The 21,474-nt window shown below is 43.4% G+C and overlaps 1 protein-coding gene across 2 annotated transcripts; it reads left to right on the top strand.

Moving 5' to 3' along the window:
- Nucleotides 1-596: 596 nt before the first annotated feature.
- On the top strand, nucleotides 597-10,744 carry LOC134087523 (NLR family CARD domain-containing protein 3-like). 2 transcript variants are annotated; one of them, XM_062541074.1, is made up of 9 exons: nucleotides 597-658; nucleotides 2,030-2,138; nucleotides 2,255-2,410; nucleotides 5,427-5,540; nucleotides 6,142-6,255; nucleotides 6,601-6,714; nucleotides 6,874-6,987; nucleotides 8,075-8,763; nucleotides 8,946-10,744. In XM_062541074.1, the coding sequence occupies exons 3-9, from the start codon at nucleotides 2,256-2,258 to the stop codon at nucleotides 10,742-10,744; spliced, it is 3,099 nt and encodes a 1,032-aa protein (XP_062397058.1). In that variant the 5' UTR covers nucleotides 597-658; nucleotides 2,030-2,138; nucleotide 2,255. The 2 variants fall into 2 exon arrangements, with proteins under 2 accessions (XP_062397058.1, XP_062397067.1); XM_062541083.1 differs by lacking the exons at nucleotides 597-658; nucleotides 2,030-2,138; nucleotides 2,255-2,410 and adding an exon at nucleotides 4,204-4,398.
- Nucleotides 10,745-21,474: the final 10,730 nt, after the last annotated feature.

Below are 21,474 nucleotides of genomic sequence, written 5' to 3'. Positions count from 1 at the left end.
AGGGACATGAAACTAGCTGTCAGAGCTACGTGACTACATGTACAGACTATGTGACATTATTCACACAATGAAAGTCAGTCATAGAACCACAGACAGTTTCAATAATAGTGGACGCCCACAATCAGATCCAAGGTGAGAATACAGTTTCTGTATCCATTTACAAGGTAGACACTGTGTGTGTGTGTGTGTGTGTGTGTGTGTGTGTGTGTGTGTGTGTGTGTGTGTGTGTGTGTGTGTGTGTGTGTGTGTGTGTGTGTGTGTGTGTGTGTGTGTGTGTGTGTGTGCGTGCGCATGTGCATGATGTGTGCTTGTGCGTGAGTGAGTGTGTGTGTCTAACTTACAGCCACGTGACTAGTACAGTAGCCTACGTATGTGAACCTACAATAGGCTATGCATAAATATACTAAGCTATAGGTTGATAACACAGACAATGCTACTACCTTTACAATGTCGCTCAATTTTCTAACTCTTGTCAAAAAATCACAATGAGTTTTATTTCAATCGACCAACTCCTCTGGCTCAAGGACAAATGAACAGACCGCAGACGTAGTGTTTGCCCACGTGATGAACGCGGAACAAGTGAAATCGAAAGTAAATCTCAAGGGACCGGTGTTAGGGCAAGAACCATGGCAAGAACATTTTTGGATGTTTTGTGAAGGTAAGTAGATAAAGTGAGGTAAATGTACAGTAAGGTTGTGATCGATTACAAAGAATGTCCATTGATGTCGGTTTCGTGGCCTGGCGATAATTTAGAGAGGGACACCTGTCGGAGACGTCATGGATTTGTTCGTTGACTAGGCTCACGTCTGCGTTTCATAACGTTAACATTTTTCAGACTCTGAATTTATCTTGGGCTAATTTGCGTTGCAACTTCAGTCAAATAGGCCTAAAGTAGACCTAGTCAGTCAAATGGATCAACCGAAACGTAGCCTAGATGTAAATAAATTATGTAGCCTATCTTTAATTAAGCAAAGGCCTAGACAGGCAGGCTAGGTAGAAACGGCCCATCGAACAACGACACGAATCAGCCATGAAGAATGCTGTAGGTATACTATCCTACTTTATTGACACGTAGGCCATACAGTTGGCCTATAGGCCCAGCTTCTTGTTACCCTATGTCTGAAATAAGGCATCACGACATCTTGGAATGAGCATCAGAGACATATTTGAATTAACTTTTCCTTGTTTTATTCTAAGCCTCAAAAGTAGGCCGACGGGCTCCCCCTGCTGATAAAAAATGCACTGACTTTTATCGAAGTTGTCCATTCAAAACACAGCCTTCACCTCAGAGTCAGTCCTAATCTAGGCTACATGTAATTGTAGCCCATTAGCCTACTGCCAGTATTATGTAGCAGTGTTATATCCTATTCGTCACTTCTATAGGATAATGTTTAATAATGTTTATGTTGTGCATTGTGTAAAACATCATTGGTACTTGACCTTAACAAACCTAGCTAAATTTAGCTTCTATTCTTGAGGGAAAGGCTGAAGCATTGATTCACAACCCTGTGACTGTACTTGTAGTAGAGTGATAGGGTTATTGTTATAGTTACCAGGGTATTTTATTTAAAGATATGGAGTGACATTATGACAACTCATGTATTTCTTTAATTTAACATAATTTACACACTTTTCCAGACTCCTTTGTATTGGTAACAGGGTTGCATACATTCAGCAAAAAGACGTATGGGGGAAAATACCTTTAATGCCTGAGCTGGATAAATCATAACTTATAGTTTATTACCTATATTTCTGAAATAAATATTCAAAAGAAAATGTTAAGATAGAGCATTTTTTATGACGTCTATCTGCCTAAATTGTCCAAAATGTTCATTCCTGGAATGTCCATTAGAGCGTTAAAGTTTCACAACAGACACAGTCAGAGCAACACACCTTTCAGCGAATTGGCAAAGAAATAATAGTAGCCTACTTAGCACCGGCTCGAAGATTATTAACTATTGTGATAGTACAAGTAGTGGTGGGAATGGTCTCATTTTCATTTTCGTGTTCATATTGATTTCCATTATAGGCCAAGGCTACTTCCTCTCTCAGTGGTTCCCTGATCTCTATCAACATGTCGGCTATTGTTGAAGCAGAACTGGATCCACAGATCTGATTGGTCCATGTAGCTGCTACAAGTAAGTGTTTTCTGAGGAACCTCTCATCAGAAATATATTTTTATTCATCTCTCTTTTTAGAGAAGATTACTCACCTTTCTCTCTCACTCTCTGATTATTTCTTATTGATTGATTAGAATGGATTTCCATCAAGACGGTGTGGATGCTGTCAGTGGAAATCAGACAGGCAGAGCAGCATGTGCTGAGTCCAGCCACGTGTCCATGAAGAATGAGGAGCCCGTCACTGATGGGCATCAGGGGGTCAGCACAGGAAGAGTGCTGTTTTATCCAAGGTGAGTTGTTTCCACTGATGGGCATCAGGGGGTCAGCACAGGAAGAGTGCTGTCTTATCCAAGGTGAGTTGTTTCCACTGATGGGCATCAGGGGGCCAGCACAGGAAGAGTGCTGTCTTATCCAAGGTGAGTTGTTTTCAAAATCCAAGACATCAAGGGTGCATCACAAATGTCTTTGCTTGTGGTCAACACAGTTATCATTCCGTCAGGTGTGCACGCTTTCTCCCTGCACAAGGTGTCGATAAAAAACATAAGGTGTGTGATGTCAAATTTCTATTTTGAAGCCACTGAAATGACCACCGGCCAAGAAGAACCTGGTCTCAAGTGATAGATACAATATTACACATTTTGGCCATTTTATACAGCATACTGTATTACACATTTAAAGAGAGCACTGTCAAGAAGTCCAGAGATCTGCTAAGTGGGGAGACCCAAGGAATGAGTGCCCGGCAACACAATCAAACACAGTGCTGATGTGCTTGGACGTGTATCCTTAGGGTGTGTGTGTAAGCAAGTGCAATTCCCAAACCTCAAACAATAGAGTTTAGACCCAGGCCATAGAACTTTTCTAGAATCAGCACTGGACCTAATAACGAGTAGCTCAGTGCAACAGTGCTGATACTTTAGCACCTTTTCTAGAATAAGCACTAGACCTAATGACGAGTGCTCAGTAGAATAATGCTGATACTTTATCACCTTTTCTAGAATAAGCTCTAGACCTAATGACGAGTGCTCAGTAGAATAATGCTGATACTTTATCACCTTTTCTAGAATAAGCACTAGACCTAATGACGAGTGCTCAGTAAAATAATGCTGATACTTTAGCACCTTTTCTAGAATAATCGCTAGACCTAATGACTTGTGCTCAGTAGAATAATGCTGTTACTTTATCACCTTTTCTAGAATACTGTAGGCACCTATTGACGAGTAGCTCAGTGCAACAGTGCTGATACTTTAGCACCTTTCATCAGCCTGCTGCTATTTCATGATCCCACACAGGCCATGTGGAGCCCGCTGCTGCCTGCAGCCGGTGCTGGGAAAGTGAAACGCTTTGTGTTGGTGGACATTTGATAAGGGATTTCATGGGTAAAGAGCGACTGCAGGAATAAATGTTATGGTACACAGACTACGCACAGTCATCTATGAAATTGCTAGGGTACGCATCCCCCACAGTTAATCCAATTATATGTTCGCACCTGATGTAGTGAAGGAATTATGTTGCCTAATCCCATTTCATTGAGACAAACAGAAATTACCACTTTTATTTACCAACATTTTTAATGTGATACATGAGGAAATGGACACACAAACATTTTAACGTTTTGGCATTGTGTAAAAAAAGCACTAACTTGATTTAGCGACTCACTCATTTGGAGTATTCACTAACCCAAAAAAAGCTAACGAATAGTTGAATACAAAGTCAAGTTTGTGAATTGTGCGTGCATGGGCTAATACAAGTAGAGTAACATAAACTTTATTTTATACACAGGCATTTTGATGCTCAGGATTGCTTGATTTGTGTGTTTACTATTATTTACTATTATTATAAATTATATGTGTTATAAATTATTATTACTATAAATTATAAATAAGTGTCACTAGTGAGTACACTGTTTAATGAGGCTTCAAGTAAATTAACCTTCCTGAACCTCAGTGGTTCAGGAAACCTCATTTGGCACTACTCATGCACAAGAGCGAGCATCTGCTAAGCGGGTCGGATCTTGTCTTAATTACTGTAATATTCATGGTACGAGTTGCAGTCGGGTTGATTGAAATATTGTGTGAGTGTTGGCCACTTGTGACCGGACCTGTGCACCGTGTGTGTGTGTGTGTGTGTGTGTGTGTGTGTGTGTGTGTGTGTGTGTGTGTTACTGGTTCGATCCCCCGCCACCAGTAGGAAAAAGGTAGAGCACTGCCCACATCCAGGCTGAAGTGCCACCTGACCCCTCACTGCTCCGCTGTGGCATGTAGCCCACCACTCCGGCTTAGTATGTGCTTCACCTCACTGTGTGCTGTGTGTTAAAGAGACCCTATGCAACATTTTCATAGTCATAAAATCACTTAGAAATTGTTGTTTTGCTTGACTGACCAGTTTTATCGAAAGCAGTAATATTTCCTCCCGCCCCCAGTGTCCCTATCCGCTATTGCAGCCTTGCAGTTGTCTAGGAAGCGATCGCTCCTTGTTTACATCTGGAAGTCTGAGACGCGTAAGGAACGAGAAGAACCACGCTGGCAATTTATATACTGTGTATACAGTATATATATATATATATATATATATATATATATATATATAAATATACACACTAAAGCTGTATGGGAAGCTCTGCAGAGAAATATGCAAGCATAAAACAAGCAAAAGCGAAACCGAAACCGGAGATGAAATCGCCAATCCTGCATAGTTTCTCTTTAACTAATTAATTGATTGGGATAAATGCAGAGACCAAATTTCCCTCACAGGATCAAAACTTATAATAATAACTATACTTCTTCTCCAGAATCCAGAAGATAGACAGAGACCAGAGAGAAAGAGGACACTGCGGGGGTATGGTTATGTAGTTGTGTATGGGTGATTGAACACTTACCGCAAAAGAAACTAGAAGAACACAAGATGTAGAACATGTGCTGGTTGTAGCCTGTCCAACAAGCACAACGAGAGGAGAAATTGATGAATGAAACACTAGCATTGACTGCCTCTGAAGATAGTGATGATGAGTGCTATTCTGTAAAATATGCTGTGAACAAACTGCAGAATGGACCTCGACTTTCAAAACTACGAAAGAGATGACAGAACAAAGCTTTCTTTTTGAAATAGTCAAAGGCCTTGAGATCTAAATATTGTAAGAACAATTCAACATTTTGCACAATGTGTTTTTATTGATATCCTAACACATTTAGGGGGGGAGAGTTGAACATTTCCAAAAAAAAATCCACCACCCTAGTAGACATATTTTATTAGAATTGTGAAGATGTGTCGGCTAAATCTATCATGTATTTTGTCTCCTTGTGCATCCAGATCACAGACACACAGACCAGTGTCTCCAGTGCCCAGCTGTGTGTCCATGAAGAGTGACCGGTCCATGGAGCTCCCTCGCAATTTGAGCAGTGGACCCCCACAATCTGATCCAACGTGAGATTTCAGCTTTTTATCAATATACAAGAATAGACAGGTGTGTTCGTGTGTGTGTGTGTGTGTGTGTGTGTGTGTGTGTGTGTGTGTGTGTGTGTGTGTGTGTGTGTGTGGTGTGTGCGTGCATGCGTGCGTGCGTGCGTGTGTTTGAATGAGAGAGTATGTAGACATGCTAACCTTTGTTACCTCCGCCAAGGAGGTTATGTTTTCGCCAAGGTCTGTTTGTTTGTCTGTTTGTCTATTTGTCTGTCTGTTTGTTTGTCTGTCTATTTGTCTGTTAGCAAGATAACTCGAAAAGTGATGGAGGGATTTTGGTGAAATTTTCAGGGAAGGTCAGAAATTACCCAAGGAAGAAACAATTACATTTTGGGAGTGATCCGTAACACCGTCGGGATTCCGGAGCCGTATACGCTTTTCGCTTAGTAGTGTAATGACATGGTATGGCCACGTGGTGGCGATCTGAATAGTTTAGGTTCAAATGTATGACACCCAAGGAAGAACAATACAGGTGGAGGTCTGCGCTCTCTGGGTGCTTTTTTAGGTATTATTGTGAAGATGTGTCAGCTCAATCTATTATGTTTTTGTTTACTTGTGTATCTAGACCACAGACACACAGACCAGTGTCTCCAGTGCCCAGCTGTGTGTCCATGAAGAGTGACCGGTCCATGGAGCTCCCACGCAATTTGAGCAGTGGACCCCCACAATCTGATCCAACGTGAGATTTCAGCATTTTATCAATATACAAGAGTAGACAGGTGTGTTCGTGTGTGTGTGTGTGTGTGTGTGTGTGTGTGTGTGTCATTGAGTGTGTGTGTGTGTGTGTGTGTGTATGTGTGTGTGTATGTGTGTGTGTATGTGTGTGTGTGTGTGTGTGTATGTGTGTGTGTATGTGTGTGTGTATGTGTGTGTGTGTGTGTGTGTGTGTGTGTGTGTGTGTGTGTGTGTGTGTGTGTGTGTGTTTGAATGAGAGAGTATGCAGACATGCTAACTTTTCTTACTATTGTGAAGATGTGTTGGCTCAATCTATTACTGTTTGTGTTTTGTCTCCTTGTGTATTCAGATCACAGACACACAGACCAGTGTCTCCAGTGCCCAGCTGTGTGTCCATGAAGAGTGACCGGTCCATGGAGCTCCCTCGCAATTTGAGCAGTGGACCCCCACAATCTGATCCAACGTGAGATGTCAGCTTTTTATCAATATACAAGAGTAGACAGGTGTGTGTGTGTGTGTGTGTGTGTGTGTGTGTGTGTGTGTGTATGTGTGTGTGTGTGTGTGTCATTGAGTTTGTGTGTGTGTGTGTTTCAATGTGTCTTTTGTCCCCATGTGCATCCAGACCACAGACACACAGACCAGTGTCTCCAGTGCCCAGCTGTGTGTCCATGAAGAGTGACCGGTCCATGGATCTCCCTCGCAATTTGAGCAGTGGACTCCCACAATCTGATCCAACGTGAGATTTCAGAGAGAGAGAGAGAGAGATTATAATATTGTGGAAAAGATAATTTTGTTTTCTGTAATTTAGTTCAAAAAAGTGAATCTTTCATTCTGGATTCATTACACGAAAAGTGAGATATTTCAAGGCATTTTTGTTTTAATCTTGATGAGTACAGCTTACAGCTCATGGAAATCAGTATCTCAAAACATGAGAATAAAGATGTAATAATACACAACGGTTATAAATTGACCAACACTAAGTAACAAATCATCCAATCAGATAGCGGAGGGGACACTTGACATACATTAAAGCAGAGGAGATACATTAGGAACATTAAAACAGATGGAATTTGTACTTGGACTTGCAGATTCATGCAAGTGATCGGTTAACACTCGGAGGTCCGGGGGCCTTTCAGACACTTTGAGGCAGTCTGCTACACCTTGGCATTTTTAAGATTTAATGAACACAGGCATGAAATAAAAGGTTGTTTATGAATAATTCTCATAAGACTGTTCGTTCACAAAATTAACACTGTGGACCTTAGTATAAGTAGTACAGTATATATAGTTGAAAATCAAAAGGGCCTCTTAAAGAGAAACTATGTAGGATTGGCGATTTCATCTCCAATTTCGCTTTTCGTTTTCGCTCGTTTTATGCTTGCATATTTCTCTATAGAGCTTCCCCTACAGCTTTAGCGTGTATATTTATACATACAGTATATAGGCTTTATATACATAAATAAATTGCAAGCGTCGTTCTTCTTGCTCCTTACGCATCTCAGACTTCCAGAGGTAAACAAGGAGCGATCGCCTCCTGCACAAACTGCAAGGTCGCAATAGCTGATAGGGACACTGGGGGCGGGAGGAAATATGACTGTTTTCGATAAAACTGGTCAGTCAAGCAAAACAACGATTTCTAAGCGATTTTATGACTATGAAAAAGTTGCATAGGGTCTCTTTAACAGCACAAATCATATTTTTTTACCAACTCTCATTTACACTTCTCTCCACTGAATGTGCTCCTGAGACTGTATGCTGTCACTGTTATTGGCTTTTCTTCAGCGTTGGTTGTTGTGAATGATGAGTACCTGTTGTGGTTTTAGGCACATCCTGACCCAGGATCAGTCCAGGTGTGGAATGTGTGAGCAGCTACTGACGGACCCAGTCATCACCAGTTGTGGACACAGTTTCTGCAGGCAGTGCATCAGCAGCTACTGGAGCCAGTCTGGTGCATCAGGAGACTACAGCTGCCCGCAGTGCAGAAAGAGACCCAGAACACAACCTATTACAAACCCTGACATGACTCAACCACTGTACCCGTCTACAGACATGGCACAATCTTACCTAAACCCACCAACAGACATGACACTGCCCTCGTCATATCAACACAGTGAAATGGCACAACCACCTGTTTATCCACCTACGTCCATGGCACAGCCTCTCCTAAACCCACCAACAGCCATGGCACAGCGTCACTTATACCCATCTGCAGCCATGGCACAGCGTCACTTATACCCACCTACAGCTATGGCACAGCCTCTCCTAAACCCACCAACAGCCATGGCACAGCCTCACTTATACCCATCTGCAAACATGGCACAAGTTCCTCCATCCCCACACACACACACAGGGCAGCGTCCTCAGTACTCAAACTCAGCCATGGGGCAGCATAATCATCCACGCATCCAGCACCCTCTTTATCCACACATCCACACGGCACAGATCTCTCCACAGACAGGCAGCACCCATCTGCAAACTGAGCATGCTCCAGTCAAAAGGGCCAAACTAACAGGTGAGACTCGAAGATCTGCGTGCAAGAGCAGGATTCATGCTGAATATAAAGACCATTCATTCAAAATAAATAAAAATCTTCATCATCTAATATTGTTATGCTGAAAATGTATTTTAGAAACGCTGACTTATTAGTTATGAATTATGGTTTGTTGATTTGTTTGCTTGTTTAATGCCAAACAGATGACAATGTCCTCACCAGAGTACTGATGACCCATAAAGCCATCATGAAGAGGAGGTTTGAGAGCATATGTGAAGGCATCATAAGGTCAGGGACTCAAACACTCCTGAACAAGATCTACACAGAGCTCTACATCACAGAGGGAGAGAGTGAAGGGGTGAATAATGAGCATGAGGTTTGGCAGGTAGAGTCAGCATCCAGACCACAAACTGCAGAAGACACAGCAATCAACTGTAATGACATCTTCAAGCCCTTACCTGGACAGGAGAGACACATCAGAACTGTCATGACCAAGGGGATCGCTGGCATTGGAAAAACCGTCTCAGTGCAGAAGTTCATCCTTGACTGGGCAGAGGAGAGAGCTAACCAGGATGTAGATTTCATATTTGTGCTTCCATTCCGTGAGCTTAATTTGGTCAAACATGATCAGTACAGTCTTCACAGGCTCCTGCTTGACTTCCACCCTGAGCTTCGAGAGCTACAGGATGGTGAATACAAAGACTGCCACATTGTGTTTATCTTTGATGGTCTGGATGAGAGTAGACTTCCACTGAATTTCCATAAGAATCAAAAGTTGTCTGATGTGACACAAACATCATCAGTGGATGTGCTGATGACGAGCCTTATTCAGGGAACTCTGCTTTCCTCTGCTCTCATCTGGATAACCTCCCGACCAGCAGCAACCAGTCAGATCCCTTCTCAGTGCATCAGTCTGGTGACAGAAGTACGAGGGTTCAATGACCCACAGAAGGAAGAGTACTTCAGGAAGAGGATCAGTGACCAGAATCAAGCCAACAGAATCGTCTCACACATTACAGCAACCAGGAGTCTCCACATCATGTGCCACATGCCAGTCTTCTGTTGGATCTCAGCCACTGTCCTTCAGCAGACACTGGAACAGGATGACGGGAAGGAAGCCCCCAAAACACTGACTGAAATGTTCATACACTTTCTGCTCATCCAGACCACCAGGAAGAGCCAGAAGTATCAAGAGAAAAGTCAGACAGATAGACTCCTGGAGTCACACAAGGGTGTCATATTGAAACTGGCAGAGCTGGCTTTCAAGCATCTGGAGAATGGCAATCTCATGTTCTATAAGAAAGACCTGAAAAAATGTGGCATTGATTCCAGTGAAGCTTCAGTGTATTCTGGCATGTGCACTGAGATCTTCAGGGAGGAATGTGTGTTTCATCACAAGAAGGTCTACTGCTTTGTCCATCTGAGCATCCAAGAGTTTCTTGCTGCACTTCATTTGTTTGCCTCCTTCTTGAATAAGAACATGGAGGTTCTGGAGCCATTTATTAGCAGGAAGTCCAAGTCTTTGCCAGATGTGCCTCTTGATGATCTGCTGAAGAATGCCGTGAACAAAGCTTTGGAAAGCAAGAATGGACACCTTGATTTGTTTGTTCGCTTCCTTCATGGCATTTCTCTGGTGTCAAATCAGGGACTTTTGCTTGGCCTCCTGACACACACACACAGCAGCCCAGAGAGTGCGAAGAAAACAATCAAGAACCTGAAGGTGATGCAGAGACCAAATATCTCCCCCGAGAGGTGCATCAACCTGTTCCACTGCCTGGTGGAAATGCATGACTCTTCTGTTCATGATGAAATCCAGGCTTTCCTGAAGGCAGAGAAAGGTGCCGTGAAACAGCTCTCACTGACTCACTGCTCAGCCTTGGCTCATGTGCTTCTGATGTCTGATGAGGTGCTGGATGAGTTTGACCTGAACAAATACAAAACCTCTCCAGAAGGTCGCAGGAGACTGGTTCCAGCCGTGAGATGCTGCAGAAAGGCTCTGTGAGTTATGTTCTACATTAACAAATGATGCTACATTATTTTTTAAGTCTTGTTCTGTTGTCAGAATGGATTTTAAAGTTTTAAATGACACTTTTATAAGGAGATGTTGCTATAGGTAGCATGGTGCGCAGTGTGGCGTTTTTAAAGAAACAACACTTTGTTTACATTCACATCTTCCACACTTCACATTGTTTGCTACAACATTTACATCAGACAAGAGAAATGCGTGACACCAGAAATGGACTAACACTACACAGTGTTGTTTTAACTGTATTAGGACTTGACATATTGCCTTTCTATTGTAGACTTGCTGGCTGTAAATTAACAGAGAAGTCCTGTGAGATTGTGGCCTCAGCACTGCAGTCTGCAAACTCCCCCTTAAGAGAGCTGGACCTGAGTCAGAATGACCTGCAGGACTCAGGAGAAAAACTGGCCTCTGCTCTTCTGAGTCCAAACTGCAAACTGGAGACACTGAGGTCAGTAATGTTGTAGAGCTGTGAGCTGAGCAGTACTCATCCAGGCTTAGAGAACACTAATGAGAGAACCTATAGCCTACTGTAGAGCTGAATGACTGATTTATTGATTGTTTGTGTGATACATTGATCTGGTATGTTTCACTTACTGTACTACTGTTATGAGATGATTATTTTATTCTGTTTTATTCTTTACTTTATTCTACTCTGTTTATTATTTATTTGTTTCATATGCTGTGCCTCTGAAATAAAGATTGAATTGAAATGTATTTTAGACTATCCACAGAGACAGTACTGTTGTTAACCGTAGACTTTGTTAAGCATACAGTACCAGCACCTGTGTTTTACTCTTGAGTTTATATACCCTCTTTGATTTTACTATTTGTTTTTCTCTGTGACATGGTTTATGTTTTTACAGACTTGTTGGCTGTAAACTGAAAGGGAGATTTTTGGCTTTGGCTCACAAGGGGGCAAACCCCCACCTAAGAGAGCTGGACATGAGTGACAGTGAGCTTCAGGACTGTGGAGGAGAACTGCTCCATCAACCACTGAATCAAGACTGTAAAGTGAGGTCTGTATTTGTGTGCAGTGCACACAAACTGGTGCATTCTATGGAATCTAAAAACTGTCCATCTTTTATTTGTTGCCATTTTATATTTGGGAGTGTAAGGAGTGTAGAGGACCTGTTGCTTATAGTGTTTTCCTCTCTCACTGTAGACTCACCAACTGTAGACTCAAACACAGCTCCTGTGTGGTTGTGGTCTCAGTTCTGCAGTCATGTATTTCTCAACTGAGTGAGTTGGACATGAGTGGCTGTGATCTGCAAACATCAGAAGAGAAGCTGCTCTCTGGTCTTAGAGATCCAAACTGCCAACTTGAAAAACTGAGGTCAGTAATACACTGAAAGGCAAATATCTGCACATTAAAGTTGAAGTTTATATGTCATTCCAGCCATATCTGTAAAATATCTAAACTGGAGAGAAATTGTGAATCTCACTGTTATGGGGTGAACTAAGACATGAATTTGTGAAACATTATCTTTTATTGTTGTGTCAATGTTGATGTGAGAGAATTGGTCCCAGTCCAGTTGGTGGTATAACACTCCCTGCTGATGTGTCCCATTTAAATTACTGTTAACTGTAGACTGTGTTAACCATTCAATGTCAAGGTCAAGGTCAAGGTCAAGGTTAAGTTTATTGCCATATAGTGAAGATACACAATAGGAATGTTTTACAGCCAATTCACGTATGCATATGGTTGACAGCAACAGACATATAATAGACATAGACATGACAATAATGACAATAGAAGCTGAGGTATTAATGTTGAAAGTGCTGATGATATGCAGGCAGAGAGCAGTTAAGTAAAGTGCAGTGGACAACAGTAAAGGTGCAAAACAGTGCGTCAGTGCATTCAGTCCTAGAGAGAGTTCGAACTGTGATTGAAAAGCCTGGCAGCTGTAGGGAAGAAGCTCAGGCGATGCCTGGACTTCACTGCTCTCGGGAGCCGTAGCCTTCTCCCAGAGGGGAGCATTTGGAAGAGGGCGGAGCCTGGATGTAAAGGGTCCTCCATGATCTTTTTTGCCCTCTTCAATGCCCTGGTGTTGTGGAGTAACTCCAGGCTGGGTAGGGTGGTGCCAATCACCCTCTCAGCTGTGCGGATCACACGCTGCAGTTTAGCCTTGTCCTTGGCTACTGCAGCAGGGAACCATGTGATGATGGACTGTGTGATGATGGATTCGATGATGGTTGTGTAGAACTGGGTTAGTATTGACTTGGGCAACCTGAATTTCTTTAGCTGTCGCAAGAAGAACAGCCGCTTATGTGCCTTTTTCAGAAGGGCCAAGGTGTTAAGGCCCCACTTCAGGTCACGGGAGATGGTTAGCCCTAGGAAGCGGCAGTGTTCTGCAGTGGCCACTGGGGTGTTCCCCAGCATGAGGGGTGGGGGCGGGGCTGCGCTTCTCCTGAAATCCACCACCATCTCCACTGTTTTTAGGGCATTCAGCTCCAGATTGTTCAGGCTACACCAGCTTTGCAGCCGCTCAATCTCCCTCCTGTAGGCAGACTCATCCCCCCTGGATATAAGACCCACCAGGGTGGTGTCGTCTGCAAATTTCAGGAGCTTGACTGATGGGTCAAGAGAGGTGCAGCTGTTGGTGTAGAGGGTGAAGAGGGCGGGGGAGAGGACACAGCCCTGAGGAGAGCCCGTACTGGTGGACCTGGAGCTAGAGATGCAAGACCCCAGCTTCACCCGCTGGGTCCTGTTGGTGAGGAAGTCGGTTATCCACTTGCATGTGGAGACCGGAACCCGCAGCTGGGATAGCTGGCGCTCCAGGATGTGAGGCAGGATTGTATTAAAAGCCGAGCTGAAGTCCACAAACAGGATCCTGGCATAGGTCGCTGCAGTGTCCAGGTGTTGTAAGATGTAATGCAGAGCCATATTCACAGCATCCTCTGTGGATCTGTTGGCTCTGTAGGCGAACTGCAGGGGATCCAGTGCAGGATCCGTGATGGACTTCAGGTGAGCCAGGACGAGGCGCTCCATCACCTTCATGGCCACTGAGGTCAGAGCGACGGGTCTGTAGTCATTCAGACCCGATACTTTGGCCTTCTTGGGGATGGGGATGATGGTCGCAGCCTTGAAGCATGCTGGAATGCGCTCCAGCTCCAGGGAGGTGTTGTAGAATTCAGACCATCAGAACATCAGTGTTTTACTCTTGTATTGATATCTCTGATTTCGCTATTTGCAATCTTTTGTTATGTGGTTTATTCTTTTACAGACTTGTGGGCTGTAAACTAAGCGGAATGTTTCTGGCTTTAACTCTTCAGTGGGCAAACACCCACCTAAGAGAGCTGGACATCAGTGACAGTGAGCTTCAGGACTGTGGAGGAGAACTGCTCCATCAACCACTGAATCAAGACTGTAAAGTGAGGTCTGTATTTTACACAGTGCATCTTTTTTTCTGTCATTTCGTGTTTGGAATGTAATGAGTGTAGAGGACCTGTTGCTTATAGTGTTTCCCTCTCTCACTATAGACTCATCAGCTGCAGACTCAAAGACAGCTCCTGTGAGGTTGTGGTCTCAGTTCTGCAGTCATATATTTCTCAACTGAGTGAGTTGGACATGAGTGGCTGTAATCTACAAACATCAGAAGAGAAGCTGCTCTCTGGTCGTAGAAACCCAAACTGCCACCTGGAGAAACTGAGGTCAGTAATACTCTGAAAGTGTTCACAGAGGAGTTCTGTGAAAGACATCTGCACATTCAGACTGTGGGAATAGAAGCATTCTGAGAAACATTTGTTCTGATTGTTGTGCCTGTGTTGATGAGAGAGAGTTGACCCCAGATCAGTTCAGTGCTCCCTGCTAGTGTGTCCATGCACATATAGAGCTCTACATCCACACAGGGAGCTGGACACTGAGGTTGGGATGATTAGTGGGAGTCCATGTGCAGGAATGCTGTACAAGACCTAAGCTGTATTATTAGTGGGCTTGCTGCAAGGCTATTGTTTTCCGTCGGCCGTTTTTTTAAGACGCCTCTTCTCCCAGAGCGTTTGCGATATCGACGCGGTTCAAACACTAAAAAATCAGGCCCGATCCGGTGTAGGTTGCTTGTTAATGTCGGATGGCTGCCGGTTGTCGTTTTTCCGGTATGCCCGTTTTTAGTTTCGCCATGCTCCACCAGAGGCGTTTTACCATTGAAATGAATGGGTTCAGGCATTTACATCACTGCCCCCTGGTTAGCAAGCCCACTCTTGCAGCTCCTCCACGGAGATGCACATTTCTAGTTTCATTTTGCACACCGTTTTTTTCAAAGTGATATTACTACTTAATATTCATCATAAAACTAGGCAGTGACTCAGCACATTTCAACAAGACTCATTTAGAGAGGACGTTGTCAGGCTACAAAGTCTGTAATTGCTGCAGGAACAGAAAACTAATTTCAATCACAACTCCATTCTTACATGCAGAAACTATTATTTTAGTCAGTGTCCTCTAGAGTCCTTCCTTTCCCTGATCAAAATTATGTTTATTTGGATGGTCATGTGTCAATTTCTGTTAAAGATATTAATACGTTTTTTTTTTGGGTGGGGGGTGGGGGTGGGGGGGACTCCCACCGGCCTGGCATCCACTCTTTCAGCTCTCTATAGATTCCCAGTGTGATGTGGCAGCTCGTAGGCGCGTCCTAATGGCGGCCGCTATGAGCTTTCATCTGCATTTTACCGTTTGAACTCACTCATGCTGATAACTTCACTCCTGTCCTCCATTACTACATGTACTCATTGTTCATTCCCCACGCTGTGTGTATTGTTAGTGTGTGTAGAAACAGAAGGGTGCACACATACTGAAAACTGTGCCAGACATTTCACTCACCTTTAATTCATTCATTCCATATGATGTTTATTGAAAATATCCATATATGGCAGTAACATCAGACAGGTTACATCTTACAGGCACACATGTAGCAAATATTTAGACATGTGTCATTGTGAGAGCATCATGTTAATTTGTTATAGAGCCACCATAGAGTCCATCTTGCACTATGGCATCACCAGCTGGTTTGGACATCTGACAGTTAAGGTCAAGGCACAACCAGGTAATGTGGTCAGAACAGCTGGACAAATGATGGAGTCCCTTCTCTCCTCACTCTCCAAGACATATCTGAGCAGTCCACTCTACAGCAGGCTGACAGAATTATGTCTGACCCCTCCCATGTGCTGTACCAAGAATATGAGCTCATGAACACAGGAAGGAGGTACAGGGTCCCTTTCTGTTTAGCACAATCACTACAAACATTCCTCTGTCCCCCTGTCAGTCAACATGATGAATGGGCAACGTGGGCAGAACAGTAGGAAGGCCCAAAACCAATACTAAGTGCTGAGTAGGGGGCTGTGTATGGGGGCTGAACTGAGTGGAGATGTGCTGAGGCTGTGGTGTATGGATGTGCTGTGTGTGACTGGAGAGTACAGAGAGAGAGAGAGTGAGTGTCTACTTTGGGATTGTGCTTAATGGGACTGGGTGGGAGAGAGTGCTATTTATGGGCTATTTATTGGCCTTTTAAAATGATGTGAGTGCCATTTATGGCATGACAGATGGCTGTGAAAGTGTGCCCTTTTTGTATTCTATATTTTTATTTACTCTAAGTATAACATATGTGCTATGTTCTGTGATGTGTTGTGTATTGTAGCTGTGGCAGCTTACCCCTTATCCAAAACACATTTCTCCCTTGAGAGACCTAATAAAGGAACCTTGACCTTGATGCAAGCATTTCAGAATAGTGGAAAAGAGAATGCAAAAGTCAGTTAGATACATTTAGTCTTATCTGATCAATCAGGAAGAGACCAATTATTTGCCTTAAGTTAAGTTAACCCCTAGGAACATGAATCACCCCTGCTGCCCACATGACACAACAAGACAACAACAACAAGTTGTTTACATGGCTGCAGAGTGTGTAATGTAGTGTTTCTCCAGTCAATGTCCCTGCTGTGTACATAATGTGAGTGCTACACACATCTGTGTCTGTGTCCATCCTCATGAGATACAGTGACCTCATGGTGCTGTAGGATGGCCTGAAAACGTCCAGTGTTCAAAGACTGACCTTCCACTCTCCTTTGAAACAGGCTCAATCTCAGCCACCTCTCTAAAGCAAGCTGTGAAATGATGGCATCCGTGCTGCAAAGTGCACCTTCCCATCTGAGAGAACTGGACATGAGTGACAATGACCTGCAGGATGAAGGAGTGGAGCTGCTCTGTGCAGGACTAAGAGATCCACAAAGCAAGCTGGAGACACTGAGGTCAGTAATTAGGAATGTTATGTAATATAGTATTTTAGCCACCACATACACATAGTAAGAAACACCAGTTTGCCTGTGTATGATGTCAAATTGGACATCTGTGAATATTGATAATGAGCTGCACTTGTTATTTTAAGTGGTGACATTTTTGGATTGTCAGTCAAAGTGACTGAATACGCAAATTACTTGTACACCTTCAATGCATTTTCCTTCATTTACTGTATAATTAAGAAAGAGCATTTCTTGTTTCAGACTGTCTGGTTGTCTCATCACACATGAGGGCTGTTCTCTCTTGTCCTCTGCCCTCAAATCAAACCCCTCCTACCTGAAACAGCTGGACCTGAACTACAATCACCCAGGAGACTCAGGTGTCAGAGAGCTCACAGACAGACTGAATGATCCCAACTGTAAACTAGAGACGTTGAGGTGAGATGTATCACATCTTAGATGTCTTTCTAGTGGAGCTGTTCATCCATTTGTGTCCTGTGTTGGAGAGCTTTCTGTGTGGAGACTGGATATTCTGTCACGTCGCCTAGCCTAGAAATCTGTCGCCAACTGTTCAGACTAAGACCTCAAGATCGCTTTCATCACAGGCCACTAGCAGAGGGAAAGTAAACAGGAATTGGAAACCTGGTAAACTAGTCGGATATCTTGCATTAGACTAACCTTGGGTTAAGCATATGATTTCCGTTGCTAGGCATACGTTTGTGCTCATGACTAGAAGTGAAGGCTGAATAGTGCGTATCTGCCCAACTTAGCCTGAGACCGGTGAGAAAAGCATCTGTGGTGGAGAGTGAGCTGGATGGGGAGGACTGTGTAATGATATGAGATGTAGTGATTAAGTGTAGGCAAGAGTGAGCATCTTCTCTGTTGACCAGATTGGTGGCAGTATAATAGGAGACTGAGAATGTAGAATCGCCATGGCTGCAGCCCGGTAAGGGGATGCATTGCTACCGTTAGAATAGAAGTGGAAAGACTGTAAGAAAATGTTATGTTATATTATCTTCTAGACACTGGAATACATTGACAGAAAGGTGATTTAGAAGAGTGGAGGAGAGGCTCAAGTAAGCGTAATTCAGTCAATGTTACTGATTGATGGTCAATATGCTCTGTTTGATATGAACCTTTAGGCTACTATAATCCATGGCTTGTAGATAAGGACACGTGGATGCAGATCTACGCCAGATTAACCTCACTATGCCACATTTCCTCACTACATCTCAACGGCCAAATGGCAAATATGAGTGCGAGGCTGAAAGTGATCCTGGAACAGAATCTGTTGCTATGATAAACGTGGGCCTCCTGCATGACTGAAGGTGGAAACTCTGCATTCCAGATCATGAGCAGGTTGTGAGTTATCAGAGCAGCGCAGGGGTCTGGCATATCCTGCGTCTGCATTCTGTGCATGCGGTGCTGGCTAAGTATGTGACTATTACATCCACGCGACAGGTGGAGGTGTAGCGTGCCTCCAGATTTGTGTAAGCGGGGTGGACGTTTGAGCAATGGCCCAGATTGTGTTGTGCTTGCTGCTGGGCTCAGTGAAATATAGCTATGATTTACGGAGCACCGTGATCAAGTTGGACATGGTTGAACTACTCTGTGATACACGCAAGCACACGGGAGTGGAAACTGTGTTGCGCTTGTTTGGAGCAGCGGTGGCCATTCATGTGTTGCCCGAGTGTTACGGCCCGGCCGCGCAATGTCTTAACCCCGCCCATTTTGCAATTACGGGCCTATGTGCTCGTTTCCTCTCTTCCTCTGTGTGCCCAGGTGTGCCTAATTTGGAGGAGCTGGTTATGTGTGCTAGTTATAGCTCAACGTGTAAATCTATCGCCTAGGCTACTGACCAAACAATGATCTTGAAAAACAAAGTTATCACGTGTAAGATTCTGTCATCATATTACAAGAGCTGCCTCTCCAAACATGTTGGGCGTGCAAATATATGCCACTACGTAAATACCATAGCATACAATATCTGGTGACCATCGAGACACTAAAAATGACTACCCTACATTAGGCTTCGCTATTGCTCATAAATATTGTAATCGTTTTTTTAAAATAAGTAATTCACCAACAATGACCAACATTATCCCAATACCGAGAACGTGCACAGACCTGAGCTGAAAGCCTAGTTTTACAAATGTATCACATAACTGGTAGGCTATCGTAGTACCACATAATTTAATATTTAATGTGCAGCCTCAATAAGTCTAGCTTATATTGTACGCTATATGTCTAACTTGCTTCTGGTGTAACCGTGACAGATTTTACGACATAAGTAGAAGAAATTACCGTTTCCCAACTGTAGGGGGACCGAGAGCAAAACTTCCATGGTGTTGCTTTAATATTAGTTTATGTTAACTTTATTTAATAAATTCATGTATTATTGTTTCAATGCTGCGTTGGTCTCCCCTTAATGTACATACTTGAGCCAGTATGTTACACGAGCCATGAGAACGATGAGTGTCGGGGCTCAGTGGAGCTTTTGCAGCATTTCTCAGAGCTCAGTAGAGCTGTTGCTGCATGGGTCTCAGCAGAGCTGTTGCTGCATGGGTCTCAATAGAGCTGTTGCTGCATGGGTCTCAATAGAGCTGTTGCTGCATGGGTCTCAGCAGAGCTGTTGCTGCATGGGTCTCAGCAGAGCTGTTGCTGCATGGGTCTCAGCAGAGCTGTTGCTGCATGGGTCTCAGCAGAGCTCTTGCTGCTTGGGTCCAAGGGCTCATTTCATCCTATCTGTGGCAGCCTTAAGCAACAATTGGACCTGGGCTGGAAGAAAACTGTTAGAATACCATTTACGTGATTAATATCCAATATTCAGCACGATACAACATACGACACAGTATATGATAGGCAGATTGAATAGGCATGAATAGGCATTAAATGATGAGTAGGTAGATGGCATGAAATGATGGGCATGAAATACGTGAGAAGGCAGATGGAATGGAATGTTGTTCCATGGCACTGCTGGCAGACCTGCCAACATGTACGCATTTTGCGTAGCGGGCACGCATTTTGACCTCCTAGTACGCTGGTACGATTCCCTGCGTCTAAACTACGCATTTCGTTTGATCTCGCATTTCGTCAGTGTGTGTCAGTGAAGTTGATTCTGCGCTACAGAGCCACAGCCATAGATATAATTCACAAGGTCTTAGTACAACTAAGTAGTCAATTAATTTCGGTAGAGACCGTGCTATTGCAGATCCCAAAGGGAAAATATGCGTCTATTCCGAAAATAAACAAACACGCTTTTATTTTGCAACTTGTGTTCGCGGTTCTCATCCCTCAGTCACGCCATTCTAAAGTGAAAGTGTGTGCAAGCGCAGGTGCGTCTGACATGTCAGAGGACAGGGGTGTCACAGCTGGTATAGTTAAACTTTGACAATTATATTCAAAACGAGTGAATTAGTATAGCAGTGTGGCAGCGTGTTTTCTTCTAATATTGCAAACGTTATCACTACAAGACCGCTAACCTTATGTTGCCGTCTTGAGTTATGTAAAAATAGACGTAGCATAGGCTACAAAGAGATTCTGTGATGAAGAATTAATTCATTTTGAACAATTTATGGTGTAAACGGTGTAGAGAATTCAGAGAACTTCATCAGTATATCAAAGGCTATGTAAATAAAAGATGAATTGCTCCTTAACTGGCATGTGTCATTCAACAAAAGCAATGATGATTGGCATGCTGAAATCTTTCAAAGAAACGTTCTATTCATCTGGAATATTCCTTCCTACAGGGCACAGTTTAACATGCAATGTTTTGAATACTGTTTTCACAACATTGTTAGTTAAGCAAAATAATCTGCAAGTAGTTTAGGCTGCAGGTTAAACATTTCAGATCAACTTTACCAATGCAAGCTTAATGTAGGCTAGTTTATAGGTTCTGATTTGTTCCAATAGCCTAACTTGTCATACTTACTTCAGTAGGATATGCTAATAGGTTTCCATAAGGCCTATGACCTCTTCAAAAGCCTGATAATTCAGGCTCAGATATTGTCTTTGTTTTAAGGCCTGAACCATGTTCAAATAAAAAAGAGACTTTTGTAGATTGCACACACCCACATTATATTGTATGTGAAGAGTAGCCTTTATATGTAATTTGTATGATATTCTTTAATTGATATGCACCCCTCCATGCACCCCTCCACCCACCCACCCCCACAGACACAGACACAGACACAGACACAGACACAGACACACACACAGACACACACACAGACACACACACAGACACACACACATACATACTGTATACACATACAGTGCCACCAAAGTAGGCTACCAGGCTACCTTGGTTGTAGCCCATACACTTTGTGCTGTATAAGTGGCGAACGGATAACAAGTTGGTATGGAACTTCATTCAAAGTGGTATAGAAAAGGTCTTAAATAGAGTCTTGAATGTAAGTTTGAGGATCCGACCGAGGGTCCGAAATTTGGTCGTCATCGTCGGGGGGCCTTTCAAGGTTGGC

The sequence above is a fragment of the Sardina pilchardus genome, chromosome 1 (assembly GCF_963854185.1).
Source record: "Sardina pilchardus chromosome 1, fSarPil1.1, whole genome shotgun sequence".
In the NCBI taxonomy this organism is placed as follows: Eukaryota; Metazoa; Chordata; class Actinopteri; order Clupeiformes; family Clupeidae; genus Sardina; species Sardina pilchardus.
This window is presented reverse-complemented; position numbering and strand designations above follow the sequence as displayed.